This window comes from Ranitomeya imitator, chromosome 5, assembly GCF_032444005.1.
Source record: "Ranitomeya imitator isolate aRanImi1 chromosome 5, aRanImi1.pri, whole genome shotgun sequence".
Taxonomy (NCBI): Eukaryota; Metazoa; Chordata; class Amphibia; order Anura; family Dendrobatidae; genus Ranitomeya; species Ranitomeya imitator.
The window spans coordinates 50,034,091-50,053,877 of NC_091286.1; the positions used below are offsets into that span (position 1 = coordinate 50,034,091).

At 47.0% G+C, this 19,787-nt stretch overlaps 1 protein-coding gene across 1 annotated transcript in view; it reads left to right on the plus strand.

Moving 5' to 3' along the window:
* Window positions 1-5,670: 5,670 nt before the first annotated feature.
* GTF2A1L (general transcription factor IIA subunit 1 like) overlaps window positions 5,671-19,787 on the plus strand; it is a 78,500-nt gene continuing 64,383 nt past the window's right edge. The window contains exons 1-2 of the mRNA XM_069768655.1: window positions 5,671-5,700; window positions 8,009-8,110. Coding sequence (XP_069624756.1) covers window positions 5,671-5,700; window positions 8,009-8,110 — 132 coding nt within the window. The remainder of the gene's footprint in view (window positions 5,701-8,008; window positions 8,111-19,787) is intronic.

Below are 19,787 nucleotides of genomic sequence, written 5' to 3' on the forward strand. Positions count from 1 at the left end.
CCTGTCTAGGAGTTTTGTGCCCGACTCTCCGGGTTTGCCTGAGCCGGCGGGTATTCTCAAAGAGGGAGTAATTGTGTCTGCCATCTCCCCTGATTTGCGGCGGGTGCTGCAAAAATTTCAGGCTAATAAACCTGATCGTTGCCCAGCAGAGAAACTGTTTGTCCCTGATAGGTGGACGAATAAAGTTATCTCTGAGGTTCATTGTTCGGTGTTGGCTGGTCATCCTGAAATCTTTGGTACCAGAGATTTAGTGGCTAGATCCTTTTGGTGGCCGTCTCTGTCGCGGGATGTGCGTTCTTTTGTGCAGTCCTGTGGGATTTGTGCTCGGGCTAAGCCCTGCTGTTCTCGTGCCAGTGGGTTGCTTTTGCCCTTGCCGATCCCGAAGTGGCCTTGGACACATATCTCTATGGATTTTATTTCGGATCTCCCCGTCTCTCAAAAAATGTCGGTCATTTGGGTAGTTTGTGATCGCTTCTCTAAGATGATCCATTTGGTACCCTTGTCTAAATTACCTTCCTCCTCTGATTTGGTGCCATTGTTCTTCCAGCATGTGGTTCGTTTGCATGGCATTCCAGAGAACATCGTTTCTGACAGAGGTTCCCAGTTTGTTTCGAGGTTTTGGCGAGCCTTTTGTGCTAGGATGGGCATTGATTTGTCTTTTTCCTCGGCTTTCCATCCTCAGACAAATGGCCAGACTGAACGAACCAATCAGACCTTGGAAACATATCTGAGATGTTTTGTTTCTGCTGATCAGGATGATTGGGTGTCCTTTTTGCCGTTGGCTGAGTTCGCCCTTAATAATCGGGCCAGCTCGGCTACCTTGGTTTTGCCGTTTTTCTGCAATTCTGGGTTCCATCCTCGTTTCTCTTCAGGGCAGGTTGAGTCTTCGGACTGTCCTGGTGTGGATACTGTGGTGGACAGGTTGCAGCGGATTTGGACTCATGTAGTGGACAATTTGACCTTGTCCCAGGAGAAGGCTCAACGTTTCGCTAATCGCAGACGCTGTGTGGGTCCCCGACTTCGTGTTGGGGATTTGGTTTGGTTGTCATCTCGTTATATTCCTATGAAGGTTTCCTCTCCTAAGTTTAAGCCTCGTTTCATTGGTCCATATAGGATTTCTGAGGTTCTTAATCCTGTGTCTTTTCGTTTGACCCTTCCAGATTCTTTTTCCATCCATAACGTATTCCATAGGTCATTGTTGCGGAGATACGTGGCGCCTGTGGTTCCATCTGTTGATCCTCCTGCCCCGGTTTTGGTGGAGGGGGAGTTGGAGTATATAGTGGAGAAGATTTTGGATTCTCGTGTTTCGAGACGGAAACTCCAGTATCTGGTTAAGTGGAAGGGTTATGGTCAGGAAGATAATTCCTGGGTCTTTGCCTCTGATGTCCATGCTGCCGATCTTGTTCGTGCCTTTCATATGGCTCATCCTGGTCGGCCTGGGGGCTCTGGTGAGGGTTCGGTGACCCCTCCTCAAGGGGTTGGTACTGTTGTGAATTCTGTGGTCGAGCTCCCTCCTGTGGTCACAAGTGGTACTTCGGCTGATTCTGTCTATGGGCTTCCGTTGGTGGATGTGAGTGGTACTGCGGCTTCTGAGTTTCCTTCCTCAGGTGATGAGGTTAAGTCGTTAGGTGCTGCTCTATTTAACTCCTCCTAGTGCTTTGATCCTGGCCTCCAGTCAATGTTCTAGTATTGGTCTTGCTTCCTCCTGGATTGTTCCTGTGGCCTGTCTGCTCAGCATAAGCTAAGTTCTGCTTGTGTTATTTTTTGTTGCTATATTTTCTGTCCAGCTTGCTATATTGGTTTTTCTTGCTGGCTGGAAGCTCTGAGACGCAGAGGGAGCACATCCGTACCGTTAGTCGGTGCGTAGGGTCTTTTTGCCCCTCTGCGTGGTTGTTTGTAGGTTTTTGTGTTGACTGCAAAGCTATCTTTTCTATCCTCGGTCTATTCAGTAAGTCGGGCCTCACTTTGCTAAATCTATTTTATCTCTGTGTTTGTATTTTCATCTTAACTCACAGTCATTATATGTGGGGGGCTGCCTTTTCCTTTGGGGAATTTCTCTGAGGCAAGGTAGGCTTATTTTTCTATCTTCAGGGCTAGCTAGTTTCTCAGGCTGTGCCGAGTTGCATAGGGAGCGTTAGGTGCAATCCACGGCTACCTCTAGTGTGGTTTGATAGGTTTAGGGATTGCGGTCAGCAGAGTTCCCACGTCTCAGAGCTCATCCTATGTTTTTGGTTATTGTCAGGTCACTTTGTGTGCTCTGAACTTCAAGGTCCATTGTGGTTCTGAATTACCTATTCATAACAGTAATAGCCATCGAGTTTCACAGATAGTGAGCATAAGAAACTACGTAACGCAATAGCAAATATCAGTGCCTCAATTGCGCCCCAAAATTTGCCATGTAGCCTAACCTAAAGACCACCATACACATTAGACTAAAGTCAGCCGAGGACGCTAATATTGGAGGGCTTGTCCGAGTCATGCTGCGGCTCGGAAACGTGAACAGCGGGCGAGTTTACGCAATGTTAAAAAGAAGCACAGTGGGCATGGGATTTCTATAAATAATACAGAACGCAGCATTTTGGGTGCAGCGAAAATACAGTGTCCAAAACGCTACTATTCCTGATCGTGGCCACGCAGGCAGCCTAAGGGCTATTTTCCTGTAAGCTGTCAATTATTATCCTCAATATTTTTGTGAGTACTTTTACAAAGGCCCCATCAGCGCATATGCCCGAATCCCGTTTTCTGGGGCTTCAGGCGTAAGTACTGACAGAGTCACTGACTGTAGGATAAAACACTGTGTGCATGCAGCTTTAGGACAGAGACAGACTGCCATATAACTTGTGCGATGATCGCATCGCACTGCACGGACTGGCCGGCACCTCTCCTCACTTGAGCATGACGGCGTGATGTATTTCTATGCAGCTGTCAAGCTCAGGTCAGAAGTGCAGACAGCCAGTACTAGGTTTACGATGCGATCCTCGCACGAGTTAGGCTACGTTCACATTTGTGTTGTTGGGCGCAGCGTTGTCGACGCATACCGACGCATGCGTCATGCGCACCTATCTTTAACATGGAGGGCGCATGGACATGCGCCGGTATGCGTTGTATTGCATTTTACGACGCATGCGTCAATTTGACGCACCAGACAGGGCGTGGAAGACGCTACTTGTAGCGTTTTCCCTCCGCCAAAATTCAAGAACATTACTAGTTTATGGCAACGCATGCGTCAAAAAAACGCAGCGTTGTGTTTTGCGTTGACGACGCTGCGCCGAACAACGCAAATGTGAACGTAGCATAATACGGCAGTCCGTCTCTGCCCTTAAAGCCATTTTCACTCTCCTTCTTCAGCGCTGCATTTGTCATCTGTAGTACTCTGCTAAGACCAGCGATTGGTAGCAGTGGTCATGTGTGGTAGACCCGGTGTCATTGCTTCATTACACAGCATATTTCACAACTTTTTGGAACATCCGGAAGCTCCAAGGAAAAGCGCAGACCTCGTGGACAAGTTGGCAAATATGCCTCGCCAGCATTTCCAGTGGCCTTTGACAAGTTATGAAGGGGTGAGGCTATTTTGAAAAAAAAAGTTTATTTCCATCAATTTGGAAATCTGATCGATGTGAAGATCTGGAGCACTGCCTTGTAATGGTAGCGGGATATAACAAGTGACTACAGTATGTGCTTATGTATTATTTTATCGCATTTCACCCCATTAAACTAATTTGCCAGGAACTTGTAAAATCACTTACAAATCAGGCTATGTGCACACGTATTCTGGAGGACTGCGGATTTTTCCGCAGCGGATTTGGAAAAACCGCAGTGCAAAACCGCTGCGGTTTTTCCTGCGGATTTATCGCGGTTTCTACTGCGGATTCCGCTGCGGCTTTACACCTGCAGTTTTCTATTGGAGCAGGTGTAAAACCGCAGCGGAATCCACACAAAGAATTGACATGCTGCGGAATGTAAACCGCTGCATTTCCGCGTGGTTTTTTTCCGCAGCATGTGCACTGCGGATTTCGTTTCCCATGGGTTAACATGGTACTTTAAACTCATGGGAAACCTCCGCGGATCCGCAGCAAAATCCGCAGCAAAATCCGCAGCGTGTGCACATACCCTCATAGTGACTCACATTGTGTGACAGATATTTTTCTCTTCCTTACACTATTTATTACTGTACACTAAATATTTGCAAAAAATTGTAGCGCAATTTGACACGTTTTCCTGCCTTCCCAAAGGGGATATTTTCTTCCAGAAGATTTTTTTTTTTTAATTTTTACAACAACATAGCCGTGTGAGGTCTTGTTTATTTGCGGGACGATTTGCAGTTTTAAATTACACCATTCATATTCCAAATAATGTATGGGAAAAATTAAAAAAAAAAAAAATCCAAGTGCAGTTAAATTGCAAAAAAAAAAAAAAAGAAAATAATGAAATGTAATTCCACCATTTTTATTTTTTTGCATTCATTATACTATAAAAATGACATCTTCAGGCACCAATACAACTCTGCTCCTCCCCGACAGGATTTGTATATGTGACACAAAAAGGGAAGGAATTGACAATATCTGAACCTGTTAACAGAATCCGGGCCAGTACCGGGGCCCATTGGCGACATCCGCCAGCCATGTATGTGGGATGCACTCACTGAATGCATGCAGCGGGCACCGGATGTGAGCCCACTCCATACAGCGCACGATCTACCTGCTGCGAGCGCCAATGACCGCAGTTTAACCCCTTAAATTATGACAGCGGCTTTTTAAAGGTTGGAGATGAGGTGTCTTTTCTGATGTCCATCTACTCCCTCCACTTTGCTACGCGATTGTGGGGCGCTGACGGCGCTGTTATGCCATTTTTGTACAGCAAGCATCATAGGAGATCGGCAATCTTACAGTATTCTTCAATATTACACTATCCCTTTGAGGGACTAAAAAAAATGTGAAAAATATATATATAAGTTGTAATCGTGCCGCACTGTTTTCAGAATGTGAATAAAATCTAAGGAAAAAAAATTGGGTATCTAAAAAAACACAAATTTAGTAAGACGATGACCAGAGTGACCTGTGAGGCAAAGTTATCATGTCACAAAACAACGGTGGGATTTTTTTTTCTGTTTTTCGGTACATTATACGGTGAAATGATTGGTGTTCTTCACTATAACTTGTCCGGCAAACAACAAACCGTCATTAGGGAAAAATAAAAAGTTCTGGCTCCTGTAACGTGAGGAAGAAACAACAAAAATCAAAAGTGAAGATCCCAATGGCCTGTGTAAGCCTGGAGGGGTGGAGGGGCGACTGCCTGGGGAGACCAGAGACCTACAACCACTAAAAGGAACAGCCCAGCAGTTGCCCTTAGCAACAAACCAATTTTTTTTTGTGTTTGTTTTTTCCGTCCAGTGCAGGTCAGACATAACAACAGATGCCCTGCTATCCGCACAAACAAGTAGGCACCAGAGCACGCATGCGTACTAGTCTGGATTGGAAATTACACAGACGTCGCCAGTCGACTCGTCTGCGCTGCAAGCACTAGGTGGCGCCTGTGAGCTCTCCGCGGCTGAGTACAGCGCCGGGTCACGTGACCGGATTCCCCGCGCGCTCTTCGGAGACTGCTACGGTCGAGAGGAGCTGCTGGCGGGACAGAAGGTCACAACTTGCCGGAGACCGGTCTGCCTCAGCCATGGCGCACTCTGGTAATCCAAACCCCGTGGTAAGGGCCGCTATTTCATTTAGGAGCACAATGACGGCCTGAGTGTGTGGTAGGAATGGATCCCTGATGTGGCTGCAGCAGGTGTAGAGTTCATGGTCGCTTCCTACAGACACCATCTTGCCTGTCTTATGAGCTGTTAAGCTTAATTTCCATAAGTTTAATCACCGTGACCACACAGTTAAGAAAAAAGTATCAGCAACTGAGCACGCACCACTGATTTTTTTCCGCTTGTAATACCACGGTTCTCCTGTAGTGGCCGCTGTCAGCGAAGGTCATCACTGGTGTCCGATTATTCAAGCAAAATTGCCCCTTCCGGAACCGTCGCCGCGCCCCTTCCGGAACCGTCGCCGCGCCCCTTCCGGAACCGTTGCCGCTCCCCGCCCGGAACCGTCCCGTCGCCTCGCCCCGCCCGGAACCGTCCCGTCGCCGCGCCCCGCCCGGAACCGTCCCATCGCCGCGCCCCGCCCGGAACCGTCCCGTCGCCGCGCCCCGCCCGGAACCGTCCCGTCGCCGCGCCCCGCCCGGAACCGTCCCGTCGCCGCGCCCCGCCCGGAACCGTCCCGTCGCCGCGCCCCGCCCGGAACCGTCCCGTCGCCGCGCCCCGCCCGGAACCGTCCCGTCGCCGCGCCCCGCCCGGAACCGTCCCGTCGCCGCGCCCCGCCCGCAACCGTCCCGTCGCCGCGCCCCGCTTGGAACGTCCCGTCACTGCGACTTGATCAGATTTCAGGGTGTTTTTGATGAGATCAATATTAGTCCTTTCAAGCGTCAGATTTTGGGTGGTTTTCCCAGATATCACATGTACCTATGACAGTCAAAAACTGATGACCCTGATCAAAATCACTATTGAAATGCTGAATGAGTTTTCTCGTCCGAGAAAATCAGTGACAAGTGAATAAGCCCTAATTCGATGTTGTCCTTTTAAAGGGAACCTGTCACCCCCCCTCAGGCGTTTGTAACTAAGAGTCACCTTGTGCAGCACAAATGCTGCATTCTGACAAGGTGGCTCTTTTAGTTATGATGCCTGCACATCCTGAAATAATCACTTATAAAATGTGCCCCCTCTTACCCTGAAATCAGATGCAGCACAGCCGTCACTCCAGGCCTGTGCGCCAGGCACCGCCTCAGCGTTGTTTGAATCTGTCCCGGAGCCTGCACTGTGTTGTTAGCCCTTGGGCATGCGCAGTGTGAATAAGGCTTCTTTCACACTAGCGTCGGAATCTCCCCGTCGCAATGCGTCGAGGAGAGATTCCGACGCTAGCGTTTAACGCTTTGCACAATGGGTGCAGCGGATGCATTTTTCCGGCGCATCCGCTGCCCCATTGTAAGGTGCGGGGAGGTGGGGGCGGAGTTCCGGCCGTGCATGCGCGGTCGGAAAAAGCGGTCCGTCGGGAGAAAAAAACGTTACATGTAGGGTTTTTTTTTCCCGACGGTCCGCCAAAGCACGACGCATTCGTCGCAAGACGGATGCGAAGTGTGCAAATCCGTCGCAAATGCGTCGCCAATAGAAGTCTATGGGGAAAAAACGCATCCTGCAAGCACTTTTGCAGGATGCGTTTTTTCTGCAAAACGACGCATTGTGACGGATTTACAAAAAACGCTAGTGTGAAAGTACCCTAAGTCAGAAGACACTGCGGGGCGGGATGTCTGGCAGGGCGGCCGCGCAGTCAGCTAGACTGCAAATGAGGACAGAGGACGGGCAGCGCTCACTGCGCATGCCCAAGGGTTAACAACACAGCGCAGGCTCCAGGACAGATTCAAACAACGCTGAGGCCGCGCCCGGCGCGCACAGGCCCGGAGTGACGGCTGTGCTGCATCTGATTAGGAAGGAAAGCACTTGATATTTTTTCAGTACACTATATGGTAAAATCAATGGTGTCATTCAAAAGTACAACTCGTCCTGCGGAAGAAAAAGCAAGCTCTCATATGGCGGTGTTGATGGAAAAATGAAAAACTCATGGCTCTTAGAAAAAGAAAAGGGAAAAAATGAAAACGATAAAATGGAAAATTGCCGGGTAGTGAATGAGTTAAATGGGTTTCCCACTTATTTAAAACTGATTCTCCCAGAGTGGTGAAAAAAGTATGCTAGTTGCCGGATCAGCGCTGCGCTTTATTTCTCCGCACCGTGTTCCCCTTCGATCTCCAGGCGAAAGTGTCATTAGACAGACCTGGCCCCCAGCATGTGTGTCCATTATCCATTTGGTGCAGCTTTTTATTACCTCCATTTTATTGAGATTTTTTTTTTTATCATCGCCATTGCAAGTGGTTCATATATTTCACTCACATCATGTGTCGTTTTTATCTTACTTAGCCCAAGCTTTACAAGTCCATTATTGAAGATGTTATTGAAGGAGTGTCAGAACTTTTTGCCGAAGAAGGTGTAGACGAGCAAGTTCTAAAAGACCTTAAACACGTGAGCTATAATTTTTTTTTATTAATAGTATACAATGTGTGCTTTCAGGGCCAGCATCAACACCTGGGCAAGTGCTGGGGCCCTGAGCAAGGGAGGTTGGTCTCACTCGCCGTCGGGGACACCGGCGTGCTATGGGGGCCAGGCACCAGCGCCTGCGAGTAGGCATCTCCTGATTGCAATACCTACCTCTCCCCGTTCGTCCGCAGCTGCGGCTTCATCCTCGTCTTCTGACTCTATGACGTTTCAGGTCAGAGGGTGCAATAATGTCACTGCAGCGCGCTGTCTGCTCTGAACAGTCACAGTGCAGAGAGCCGGATGACGCTGAGGAGTCCAGAGGAGAGCAGCGGCCAGCAAAGTGAGGTGAGTATTTATTTACTTATTTTTTTTATTTTATTTTAATGTTTGGAGCATTATATAGGGCCCATTCTGTATGGAGAATTATATGGGACTCATTATACTGTATGGAGCATTATATGGGGCTCATTATACTGTATGGAGCATTATATGGGGCTCATTATACTGTATGGAGCATTATATGGGGCTCATTATACTGTATGGAGCATTATATGGGGCTCATTATACTGTATGGAGCATTATATGGGGCTCATTATACTGTATGGAGCATTATATGGGGCTCATTATACTGTATGGAGCATTATATGGGGCTCACTATACTGTATGGAGCATTATATGGGGCTCACTATACTGTATGGAGCATTATATGGGGCTCACTATACTGTATGGAGCATTATATGGGGCTCACTATACTGTATGGAGCATTATATGGGGCTCACTATACTGTATTGATTAATATATGGGGTTCATTGTTCTGTATGGAATATGTAATACGTTAAATACAGGCGAGCCCTTTCCTTTGGGGCGCAGTCAGACGTCCGTGCAAATCAGTCTGATATTGGACCTCCATACACAGACTGGTGGCAGGTCTCCCGATTCGGATGTGGCGTCTTCATAGAAATGTATGAAACTGACATGCTCGTAGCGGCAGACTCATGGCCACTCCGTGCATTGCGGTCTGATCTCGGAGCGATTTGTACAGGTGTCTGAATGGACCCATCGTGTGATTTACACACTCTACAGCAACATCATCATCTTTTACTGAAATGTAGCCTTTTGTCGATAAGTGTGTATACCCAACACGCTTCCAGTATAATGGAAGATCAAGATCTAGTGTCTGCAGCTATGGAGCAGCAAGTAGTCTAGATTAAAGCACCCAGGGTGCAAAACATTGTTACATTACAGAGGTGTTCCCACAAATAGCTTAGACAAAAATGTAACTATTTTTCAGTTTTTAATGGGAACCTGACAGCTGATTCATGTTGCGTGATATCTGAGCAGTGTGTATCAGGCATCTGCTATGTGATTTTAGCCAGGTATATTTGACTGAAACTTTGTCGCATTTCGGAGAAAAACCTTTTCTACAAGCCACCGGGCATCAAGCCGCACTGTAGACTAAACGGACAGGTGGGTGCCTTGTAGCTTCTCCCTGAAAGCTCCTTGACCCCCTGTGTGTGTGTATAGGGAGAAACCATTCAGTCACTGGCAGTGGGCAAGAAGAAGCCACTGGTGACCTATCTGTCCAACTAGCCTCCCGTTCAGCTTGGTCCCAAGTGACTTGTAAAGTATGTTTCTGTTTTCTTAAACGCCACGCAAAGTTTCACTGTCAACCATATATGGCTGAAATCATACAGCCGGTGTCTGATACATGCTTATGGATCGGGCATCATGTATCAGTTATCCGGTTCCCTTTAACATCTCCAGCGTCCATCATGAAATAAATGAAAAAAATTGTACCTATGTGTAACCATGTCAGTCCACTTAGCAGCTCTGTTGTGAAAAGATTTCAGATGTCACTCTGTGATGTGCATGGTGGGGGCAGACTGTTGGCGCGGGCGCTTTGCAGACTGTTGGCGCGGGCGCTTTGCAAGTGTGACGTCAGCATCATAAATTGACATGCTGCCGTTTTCAAATCTATTACACCAGTCAATTTATACTTCTGGTTATTCTCTCTAAGCACATGAATGAGAATTTACTGTATTTTTCGGACTATAAGACGCACCGGACCATAAGACGCACCCCAAATTTGGGGTGAAAATTGCAGAAAAAAAGATTTTTTTATAAGATGGGGGTCCATCTTAGTGTCCGAATTTACAGTATCTTACCTGAGGGATGGCGGTGGCAGAGCAGGGTCACAGGAGGCAAGGTGTCGGCAGAGGTGGGGTGATGCTGGGATGAGGAGGTGCTGGGATGAGGAGGTGCTGAGATGAGGAGATGCTGGGATGAGGAGGTGCTGGGATGAGGAGGTGCTGGGATGAGGAGGTGCTGGGATGAGGAGGTGCTGGGATGAGGAGGTGCTGGGATGAGGAGGTGCTGGGATGAGGAGGTGCTGGGATGAGGAGGTGCTGGGATGAGGAGGTGCTGGGATGAGGAGGTGCTTGGACCAGGAGGTGCAGTGAGAGGTATGGCGTGAGAGGGGTCCCTGGCTTACCATGCAGGCTTACCTTGGTGGCATAGGTCCGGTGGCAGAGGTGCGGTGGCGGGGGTGTGGCGGCAGAGGAGGCGCAGTAAGCGGGGTCCCTTTCCCCGGTATGGTGATGCAGCAGGCCCGGTATGCAGCAGAGCCGGGTGAATCCTCTTGTTATCGGTGGGCGCGGCCATCTTCCTGAGGCCGCGCGTGTGCAGATGAAGCGCTCTGCTCCCGGGGCTTCAGGAAAATGGCCGCGGGAGGCCGCGCGTGCGCAGATGGAGATCGCGGCGGCCATTTTCCTGAAGCCCCGGGAAGCAGAGCGCTCCATCTGCGCACGCGCGGCCTCCGGAAAATGGCCGCCACCACCGATAACAAGAGGATTCACCGCACCTCTGCCGCCACGGTAAGACTGCATTGCGACTATTAGACGCACCCCCCATTTTCCCCCCTTTTTTGGGGGGGAAAAAGTGCGTCTTTTAGTCCGAAAAATACGGTACTAACGCTAGTGTACTACATCTTGAAATTTGCAGCGTGGTAGCAGAGCCTAAAAGGAACTGTCTTGCCCACATAGACATCATTGATAGGCAACCCCTTTTAAGATGCGACAGCATCTGTAAGACACAGTACATAGATTTTGCTGAATACTAGTAGATTTGAGAAGAACTGTGACTTATTTTGTTCTTTAATTTACCGTAGCTGAATAAATCTAAAGGTGTATACTGGACATTGTGCCACCATAGCTTCCCGCATGTCTTGATAAGCAAACAAAAACTATTTTTTAGGGTAAAATGAGAAATGAAATAGTAATTCGTGGCGATGCACGCATAAGCCAGAACTAGGGCTATAAATCTCCTTCAGTCATGAAGGCTTTGATGGCCTGACTAAATAACTGCATATAAACTTATTTTTCTGTGTCTAGAACAGCGGGCAGTCATTTTCCTTTTGGCACTTTTTAGCCCTTAATGTTGTTCTGTGCTGTATGTCTTGCCAATACACGCATCCTGTTTAAATATAATTTAATGTCGTCTTTACGTCTAATGTGCATCTGTTCAGTAATGTAGTTCTCATACATGGCTGCTGTGTGTTATCTGTTTGGCTTGCTGATGATTTATATTGCGAGCAGACAGCTCTCGGTCCATTTTACACAAGGATGCTGTGATCCGTCGCCATCTCACCAGGCAAGGTAGGAGTCAGGAGTCTCCTGTTCTAGATGTAGACCCGGAGATCAAATATATATATGGCACATCTTGTGGATCATTTGTGGAAGACAGATCGTACGTCCACAGTCCTCCTAAAACTTCTTCGTGATGTGTGATGCACATGTACCGTATTTTTCACTTTGTAAGACGCTCCGGATTATAAGACGCACCCCAAATTTTGAGGAGAAAAATAGGAAAAAAACTTTTTTTAATAAATTGGTGGGGCGTCTTATAATCCATGCGTCTTATTACTCACCAGGGGTTGTGGCTGCAGCGGATCAGGGTCCCAGGGTCGGTGCTGGAGGCAGGAGTGGAGCATTGCTGCAGGCTGGGATGAGGGGGTCTGCAGGGGGGCTCCTGTGCTGCAGGGCTGTCTCGGGGGCTGCAGGGCTGTCTCGGGGGCTGCAGGGCTGTCTCGGGGGCTGCAGGGCTGTCTCGGGGGCTGCAGGGCTGTCTCGGGGGCTGCAGGGCTGTCTCGGGGGCTGCAGGGCTGTCTCGGGGGCTGCAGGGCTGTCTCGGGGGCTGCAGGGCTGTCTCGGGGGCTGCAGGGCTGTCTCCGGGGCTGCGGGGGGCTCTGGCGACATTTTGTGAAAGACCAGAGCCCGCCGGCAGTTCGTCCATGCGTTCCTGTATGACTGACTCCGGGAAAATGGCCGCCGGAATCTCGAGAGATGAGATCTCAGCGCTGAGATCTCATCTCTCGAGATTCCGGCGGCCATTTTCCCGGAGTCAGTCATACTGGAACTAACTCCGGGAAAATGGCTGCCGGAATCTCGAGAGATGAGAGCTCAGTGCTGAGATCTCATCTCTCGAGATTCCGGCGGCCATTTTCCCGAAGTCAGTCATACAGGAACGCATGGACGAACTGCCTGGGGGCTCTGGTCTTTCACAAAATGTTGCCAGAGCCCCCCCCGCAGCACTGGAGTTTCCAGGATCTCCCGGGACAGCAGCGGACAGCAGCAGACAACCGCGGCAGCGGGCGATAGCGGTGGCGGGCAGCAGCGGACACCCCCTCATCCCAGCCTGTAACGGTAAGCGGTATATCCGCTTTGTAAGACGCACCCCCATTTCCCCCCAAAATTTGGGGGAAATAAAGTGCGTCTTACAAAGCGGAAAATACGGTATGTCTCACAGCAGTGTTGGCTGTAAGGAGGAAGCTCAGGAGCGAACACACAGCGGATGCTGACTGTGTTACACAGCCGACATCTGCCATTAACAGCAGTGACCAAAGCTTGCTCCAGGTACTACTATTAAATTCTTTAAATGCCTCTGTCAATTTCTCACTCTCTGACAGCAGCAATCTGGGTGTCCTTTCCATCAGCGATCACAGGTTGTACATGGTCCCCCATGGCAAAGGCCCCATGACTGGTATGTTGGTGTTCCCACAAAGCAAGAGCAGAGGTTAAAGGGAACCTGTCATGTAAAATAACACTATTAACCTGCAAATATGGGGTTATTCCAACATCGCCATCACTGAGAGCCCTTCTGCCGGAAGGATATGAACTTCCAGTCATTGGGGCGGTGCCGACACAGTTTGTCACTATTCTTTGCATAGCGAGTGGTGGCTGTAATTGCCTCCGGCACTGATTGACAGTCTGCTCTAATGCTGAGCTGCTGGCAGTCCGTGCTGGGGTTGCGATCACAGCCTCCGCTCTCTAGGCACAGAGCCGATTCTGCCCTATGACTTAAAGCCAGATGCTGACGGAGGGCATGAAGATCATTTCCGCCTGGCAGAGGGGCTCTGTGTAGGGGCCACGTGGTGTCAGAACGCTATTAACATGCAGATTAGCCCAATATATGTAGGTTAATAGCGTTATTTTACATGTTCGGTTCCCCTTAACTTCACAGGAGACTTATTTTGACTATAAAGTGCAATACTGTTATTGCTCTATACAGTAGAAGCACTCGGCCAGTCACATAAAAATGTGATTTGACTCATGTTTCCCCCAGTTAAAAGTTAAATTAAAAAAACAAAAAAAACCCAAGTACCGTATATACTCGCGTATAAGCCGAGATTTTCAGCCCACTTTTTTTGGGTCAAAGTCCCCCTCTCGGCTTATACCCGAGTCATACCTAGGGGTTGGCAGGGGAGCGGGGGCTGTCTAATTATACTCACCTACTCCTGGCGCGGTTCCTGCACATCCCTGGCTTCCCAGCGCCCCAGTTTCTTCCTGTACTGAGCGGTCACATGGTACCGCTCATTACAGTAATGAATATGCGGCTCCACCTCCCATAGGGGTGGAGCTGAATATTCATTACTGTAATGAGCGTTAATGGTGACCGCTCAATACAGGAAGAAGCTGCGGGGAAGCAGGGACTGCACTGCGTCAGGAGCAGGCGATATTCACCTGCTCCCCGTTCCGGTGCCGCTCCATCTAAAGCGTCTTCTGCAGTGACGCTCAGGTCAGAGGGTGCGGTGACGTGGTTAGTGCGCGCCCTCTGCCTGAACATCAGTGCGGAAGACGCTTTAGATGGAGCGGCGCCGGAACGAGGAGCAGGTGAATATTGAAAGTGCCGGGGGCCTGAGCGACAGAAAGGTGAGAATGTGATTTTTTTTTTTTTTTTTTAACCGCAGCAACAGCAAATGGGGCAAGTGTCTGTATGGAGCATCTTATGGGGCCATAGCATTTGTGCAGCACTATATGGGGCCAGTGTCTGTATGGGGCCATAACGTTGGTGCAGCACTATATGGGGCCAATGTTTGTATGGGGCCATAACATTTGTGCAGCACAATATGGGGCCATAACGTTTGTGCAGCACTATATGGGGCCAATGTCTGTATGGGGCCATAATGTTTTGTGCATCACTATATGGGGCCAATGTCTGCATGGGGCCATATCGTTTGTGCAGTACTATATGGGGCAAGTGTCTGTATGGGGCCATAACGTTTGTGCAGCACTATATGGGGCAAGTGTCTGTATGGGGCCATAATCATCGTTTGTGCAGCATTATATGGGGCAAATATCTTTATGGAGCATCTTATGGGGCCATAATCAACATTTGTGCAGCATTATATTGGGCAAATGTGTCTATGGAGCATCTTATGGGGCTATTATTAACCTTATTTTAATATGGAGCATCTTTTGGGGCCCATCATAAACTTTATGGAGCATTATATGGGGCTCCTGATTCAATATGGATATTCAAAAACGCTTAACCCACTGATGTCTCAATTAATTTTACTTTTATTGGTATCTATTTTTACTTTTGACATTTACCGGTAGCTGCTGCATTTTCCACCCTAGGCTTATACTCGAGTCATTAAGTTTCCCATTTTTTTGTGGCAAAATTAGGGGGTCGGCTTATACTCGAGCATATACGGTGTATTACTGTATTGCCGCGTCCGTCAAACCCCAGTCTTTGAAAAGATAGTTATTTAACGCGTACCATAAATAATTTAAAAATAAAATCAAGATTCCAAAATTACCATTTTTTGATCTCTGCAGCTCCCCCCAAAATATGTTTAAAAAGCGATCAAAATGTAATGCGTACCGCAACATGGTGCCATTAAAAACTGCTGCCCAACGTGCAAAAAAAGCCCTCACACAACTCCATCAAAGGAAGAATAAAACAGTTATGAATCTCAGAAAATGGCAATATTTAAAAATGTTTCTCTTTTTTTTTTTTTTTTTTAAGCTACTAAAATAATAATAAACAAAACTATACAAGTTTGGTATCGTAGTAATCGTACTGACCCGGAGAATTGTTCTGCCAGATCTATGTTACTGTAAAAACAGAACCAGAACCTGGAATACTGATGTGGTTGTGTTTCAAGTAGTATAGAGATCCCATCAACACCATCCAGGGTGGTTACATTTCTGACAGCAGATATCTTCCATTTACAAAACCCAGTTACAGAACTCACTAGTAGATCACCAGGAGTCAAGATGTTCACACTAAAGTACAGAAGTCTTCCTAGTTCCCCAGCTGCAGAGCTGCTCCTGTATACACACTGACACAGTAGTCATCATCACCGCAGCCGAACAGACAGAAGTGAATAAATCAGAGACAAAAACATTTCATTTTTTTCTTCCAGTCCTTTTTAATTACCAGAAGAAGGCATTTGTATGTCAAGCCGCTTGGATTGTGGCCTCTGGGACCTTGAATTCCAAGGTCTAGTGTGAAGTTTCCACAATCAATGATGGTTTGGGGAGCCATGTCATCTGCTGGTGTAGGTCCACTGAGTTTTATCAAGACCAAAGTCAGCTTCCAAAGAGGAAGATGAGACACTAAACCTAACAGTGCAGACGAGCTGAAGGCCTCTCAAAGCAACCTGGGCTTCCATAACACCTCAGCAGCGCCACAGGGCTGATCACCTCCATGCCACTCCGCATTGATGCAAAAGGAGTCTCGACCAAGTATTGAGTGCATTTGCTGAACATACATTTCAGTAGGCCAACATTTCAGATTTTGAAATCCTTTTTTCAAGCTGGTGTTATAAAGTATTCTAATTTACTCAGATAATGACTTTTTGGTTTTCATTGGCTGTAAGCCATAATCATCAACATTAGCAGAAATAAACACTTGAAATAGATCACTCTGTTTATAATGACTCAATATAATATGAGTTCCACTTTTTGTATTGAAGAACTGAAATAAATAAACTTTTTGATGATATTCTAATTTTGTGAGAAGCACCTGTAGGTTGTGTCCGGCAACCCTTCCGAACTTCGAAATGTATACAGTTCTCAACATAAATGAGTACACCTCCTTTGAAAAGTATGATTATCTCACAGAATATAAAGACTATTTCCCAAATTTTGGCAAGGCTGAATTTCACAGAACATCCAACATTCAGGCACCAAAGGAGGACGTCCTTGACGAGCGGAAAAAGATGTTGCAATTTGTCACCAACTTGTTTATTCCCTGCCTAGAAGACTTACTGCTGTCCTTAAAAACCATAGAAAATACTGGTGTATTTCAGGTGGGGTGTATTCATTTTTACATCAACTAATTTGAGTAAAATTGGTGATTTTATAATGAACGTTATATTATTAACTTAACTTTCATGTTGGAGATAAACACAAAATGTTCTGTGCAACTCAGTCTATCAAAATGTTGGAAATTGTTTTTGGGTTCAGTGAGATAATTATTAAAATCTTACTTTTCAAAGGGTGTACTTATTTATGCTTAGCACAATATATCCCATGAAATAAAGGCTAATTCATGTGTTCTCCAATTATATTTTAAAACCGGATTCTCGTTTAGGTATATATTTTATTAGAAATATATTTTTTTTCTTTTTAAACTAAAACTTTTAAGATGTAGTTGGAGAGCAGATAAAGTCGCCTTTTTCCTGGGGTGTCTGTTCTTCTTCATATCCATCAGATCTGCCTGTGGATGAGGAGTGTATGTAACATGAGACTCGTTCTGGCATGTGCACTTCTTATCTAAGGCAATTTTTAATTTATATCTTATAAAATGCTCAAACGTCATTTGTAAAGTTATATTAAAAGCAGATGGTTGTAGGCGTTGTCGGGATGACTTCTGCCCTGATTTATGTTACCTCTTGTCTGTCTTCTAGAGATATTAAACTCTGCAGCGCTCTGTTTTCTGGTCGAGTACTCGGGACCTGCCGTTCCTGGCTCTAGAATAATCATTTTGTAATATGCGTTCCCACCCCCCTTCACTGTGAGAAAATCTTCTGCATACATTTGTGTTGTGATAAACCAATCGATCAGCCTCCGACCACCAGCAGTCAATGTAGACAGAATGCAAGGGAAACTGGATTAAAGGTGTTGAAAAGATTAGCCTGCCTTCTACCAGGTCTAGTTTGATGCAGTTGCAAACTCCTACTAATAGCAAGTAGTGATGAGCAAAAGTGCTGGGATAAGGTGTTATCCGAGCATGCTCAGCTGCTAACCGAGTGACTTTGCCATGTTTGAGTCCTCGCTGCTGCACGTCTCGCGGCTGTTTGACAGCTATAATACTTGTAGGGATTGCCTGTTTGTTAGACTTTGTGAAAGTTTCATAAAATGGATTTGCAAACGTGGCGATACCAATTATGTTGTGGGTTTTGTTTGTCTTTCTAACAAGGGGCTAATTTTTTTATTATTACCATATATACTCGAATATAAGCCGACCCGAGTATAAGCCGACCACTAATTTTGCTACAAAAAAAGGGTAAACTTAATGACTCGAGTATAAGCCTAGGGTGGGAAATGCAGCAGCTACTGGTAAATTTAAAAAATAGATACCAATAAAAGTAAAATTAATTGAGACATCAGTAGGTTAAGTGTTTTTGAATATCCATATTGAATCAGGAGCCCCATATGATGATCCATACAGTTCATGATGGGCCCCATAAGATGCTCCATATTAAAGTATGCCCCATACAATTCTGCACAAATGTTGATTATGGCCCCATAAGATGCCCCATACAGATATTTGCCCCATATAATGCTGCACATGGCCACATAAGATGCCCCATACAGATATTTGCCCAATATAATGCTGCACATGGCCACATAAGATGCCCCATACAGATATTTGCCCCATATAATGCTGCACATGGCCCCATAAGATGCCCCATACAGATATTTGCCCCATATAATGCTGCACATGGCCACATAAGATGCTCCATACAGATATTTGCCCCATATAATGCTGCACATGGCACCATACAGATATTTGCCCCATATAATGCTGCATATGGCCCCATAAGATGCTCCATACAGATATTTGCCCCATATAATGCTGCACATGGCCACATAAGATGCTCCATACAGATATTTGCCCCATATAATGCTGTACATGGCACCATACAGATAATTGCCCACATATAACGCTGCACGTGGCCTCATAAGATGCTCCATACAGACATTTGCCCCATATGCTGTTGCTGCGATTAAAGGAAAAAAAAGTACATACTCACCTCTCAGGCCCCCGGCACTTGCTATACTCACCTTTCCCGTTCCACCGACGGGCACCGCTGTGTCTTCCCCGTCCTCTGCGCTGTCTGTTTAGGCAGAGGGCAGTGTGCACTAATCGTGTCATCGCGCTCTCTGACCTGAGTGTCACTGCAGAGGACGGGGAAGACGCAGCAGCGCTGACGGTGGAACGGGGAGCAGGTGAATATCGAGCTCTGCGTTATACTCACCTGCTTTCGGGTCAGTCCCTGGCTCTCCGGCGCCGGCAGCTTCTTCCTGTATTGAGCGGTCACATGGTACCGCTCATTACAGTAATGAATATGCGGCTCCACCCGTATGCGAGTGGAGCCGGGTCCATACTCATTACTGTAATGAGCGGTACCATGTGACCGCTCACTACAGGAAGAAGCTGTCAGCGCCCGGGAACCAGAGACGGTTCCGGGAGCAGGTGAGTATTATCACACAGCTGCTGCTCCCCCTCCCCTGCCGACCCCTGGGTATGACTCGAGTATAAGTAGAGGGGCAATTTCAGCCTAAAAAAAATGGGCTGAAATTCTCGGCTCATACTCGAGTATACACGGTACATCTATTAATGTTTAGCCTAGCAGGATTGTGCACAGTAACCTACAGACACTGTCAGGTTGGAACTGTTATGCTGAGTAAAATGATACCTGGATGATGAAATCTGTCTTGTGGTTGTTGTTTAAACTGCATTTGTAGTTTTCAGTTAATGAGATTCTGGTGCTTCCGGGGGTCTTCATGTGGTGCTCTATTTACACATACATCTTTATGGGCTTATGACAGGTCACTGATCTGCCCCCTCATGCTGCATAGAATATTGTGAAAAAAATAAATATATATTAACATTTATCACGCTGGCGCCTGCAATGTAGCTTTCTACAATGGATAATATGTATCTATTCATTTATTATTTAGTCATATAGTATTGTGGGGAGAAAAGTCACCAAAATTGCACTGGCAGCCGCAGCATCTATCACGTTCCGATAGATGCCATTGCCCAGTCGCCGCCACCAGAGCTATTTTGCTAGAGAAAAAAAAAATTGGTTCCATCAAGATGGCGGCGCCTGCGCAGTAACATCTATCGGAACGCGATAGATGCTACT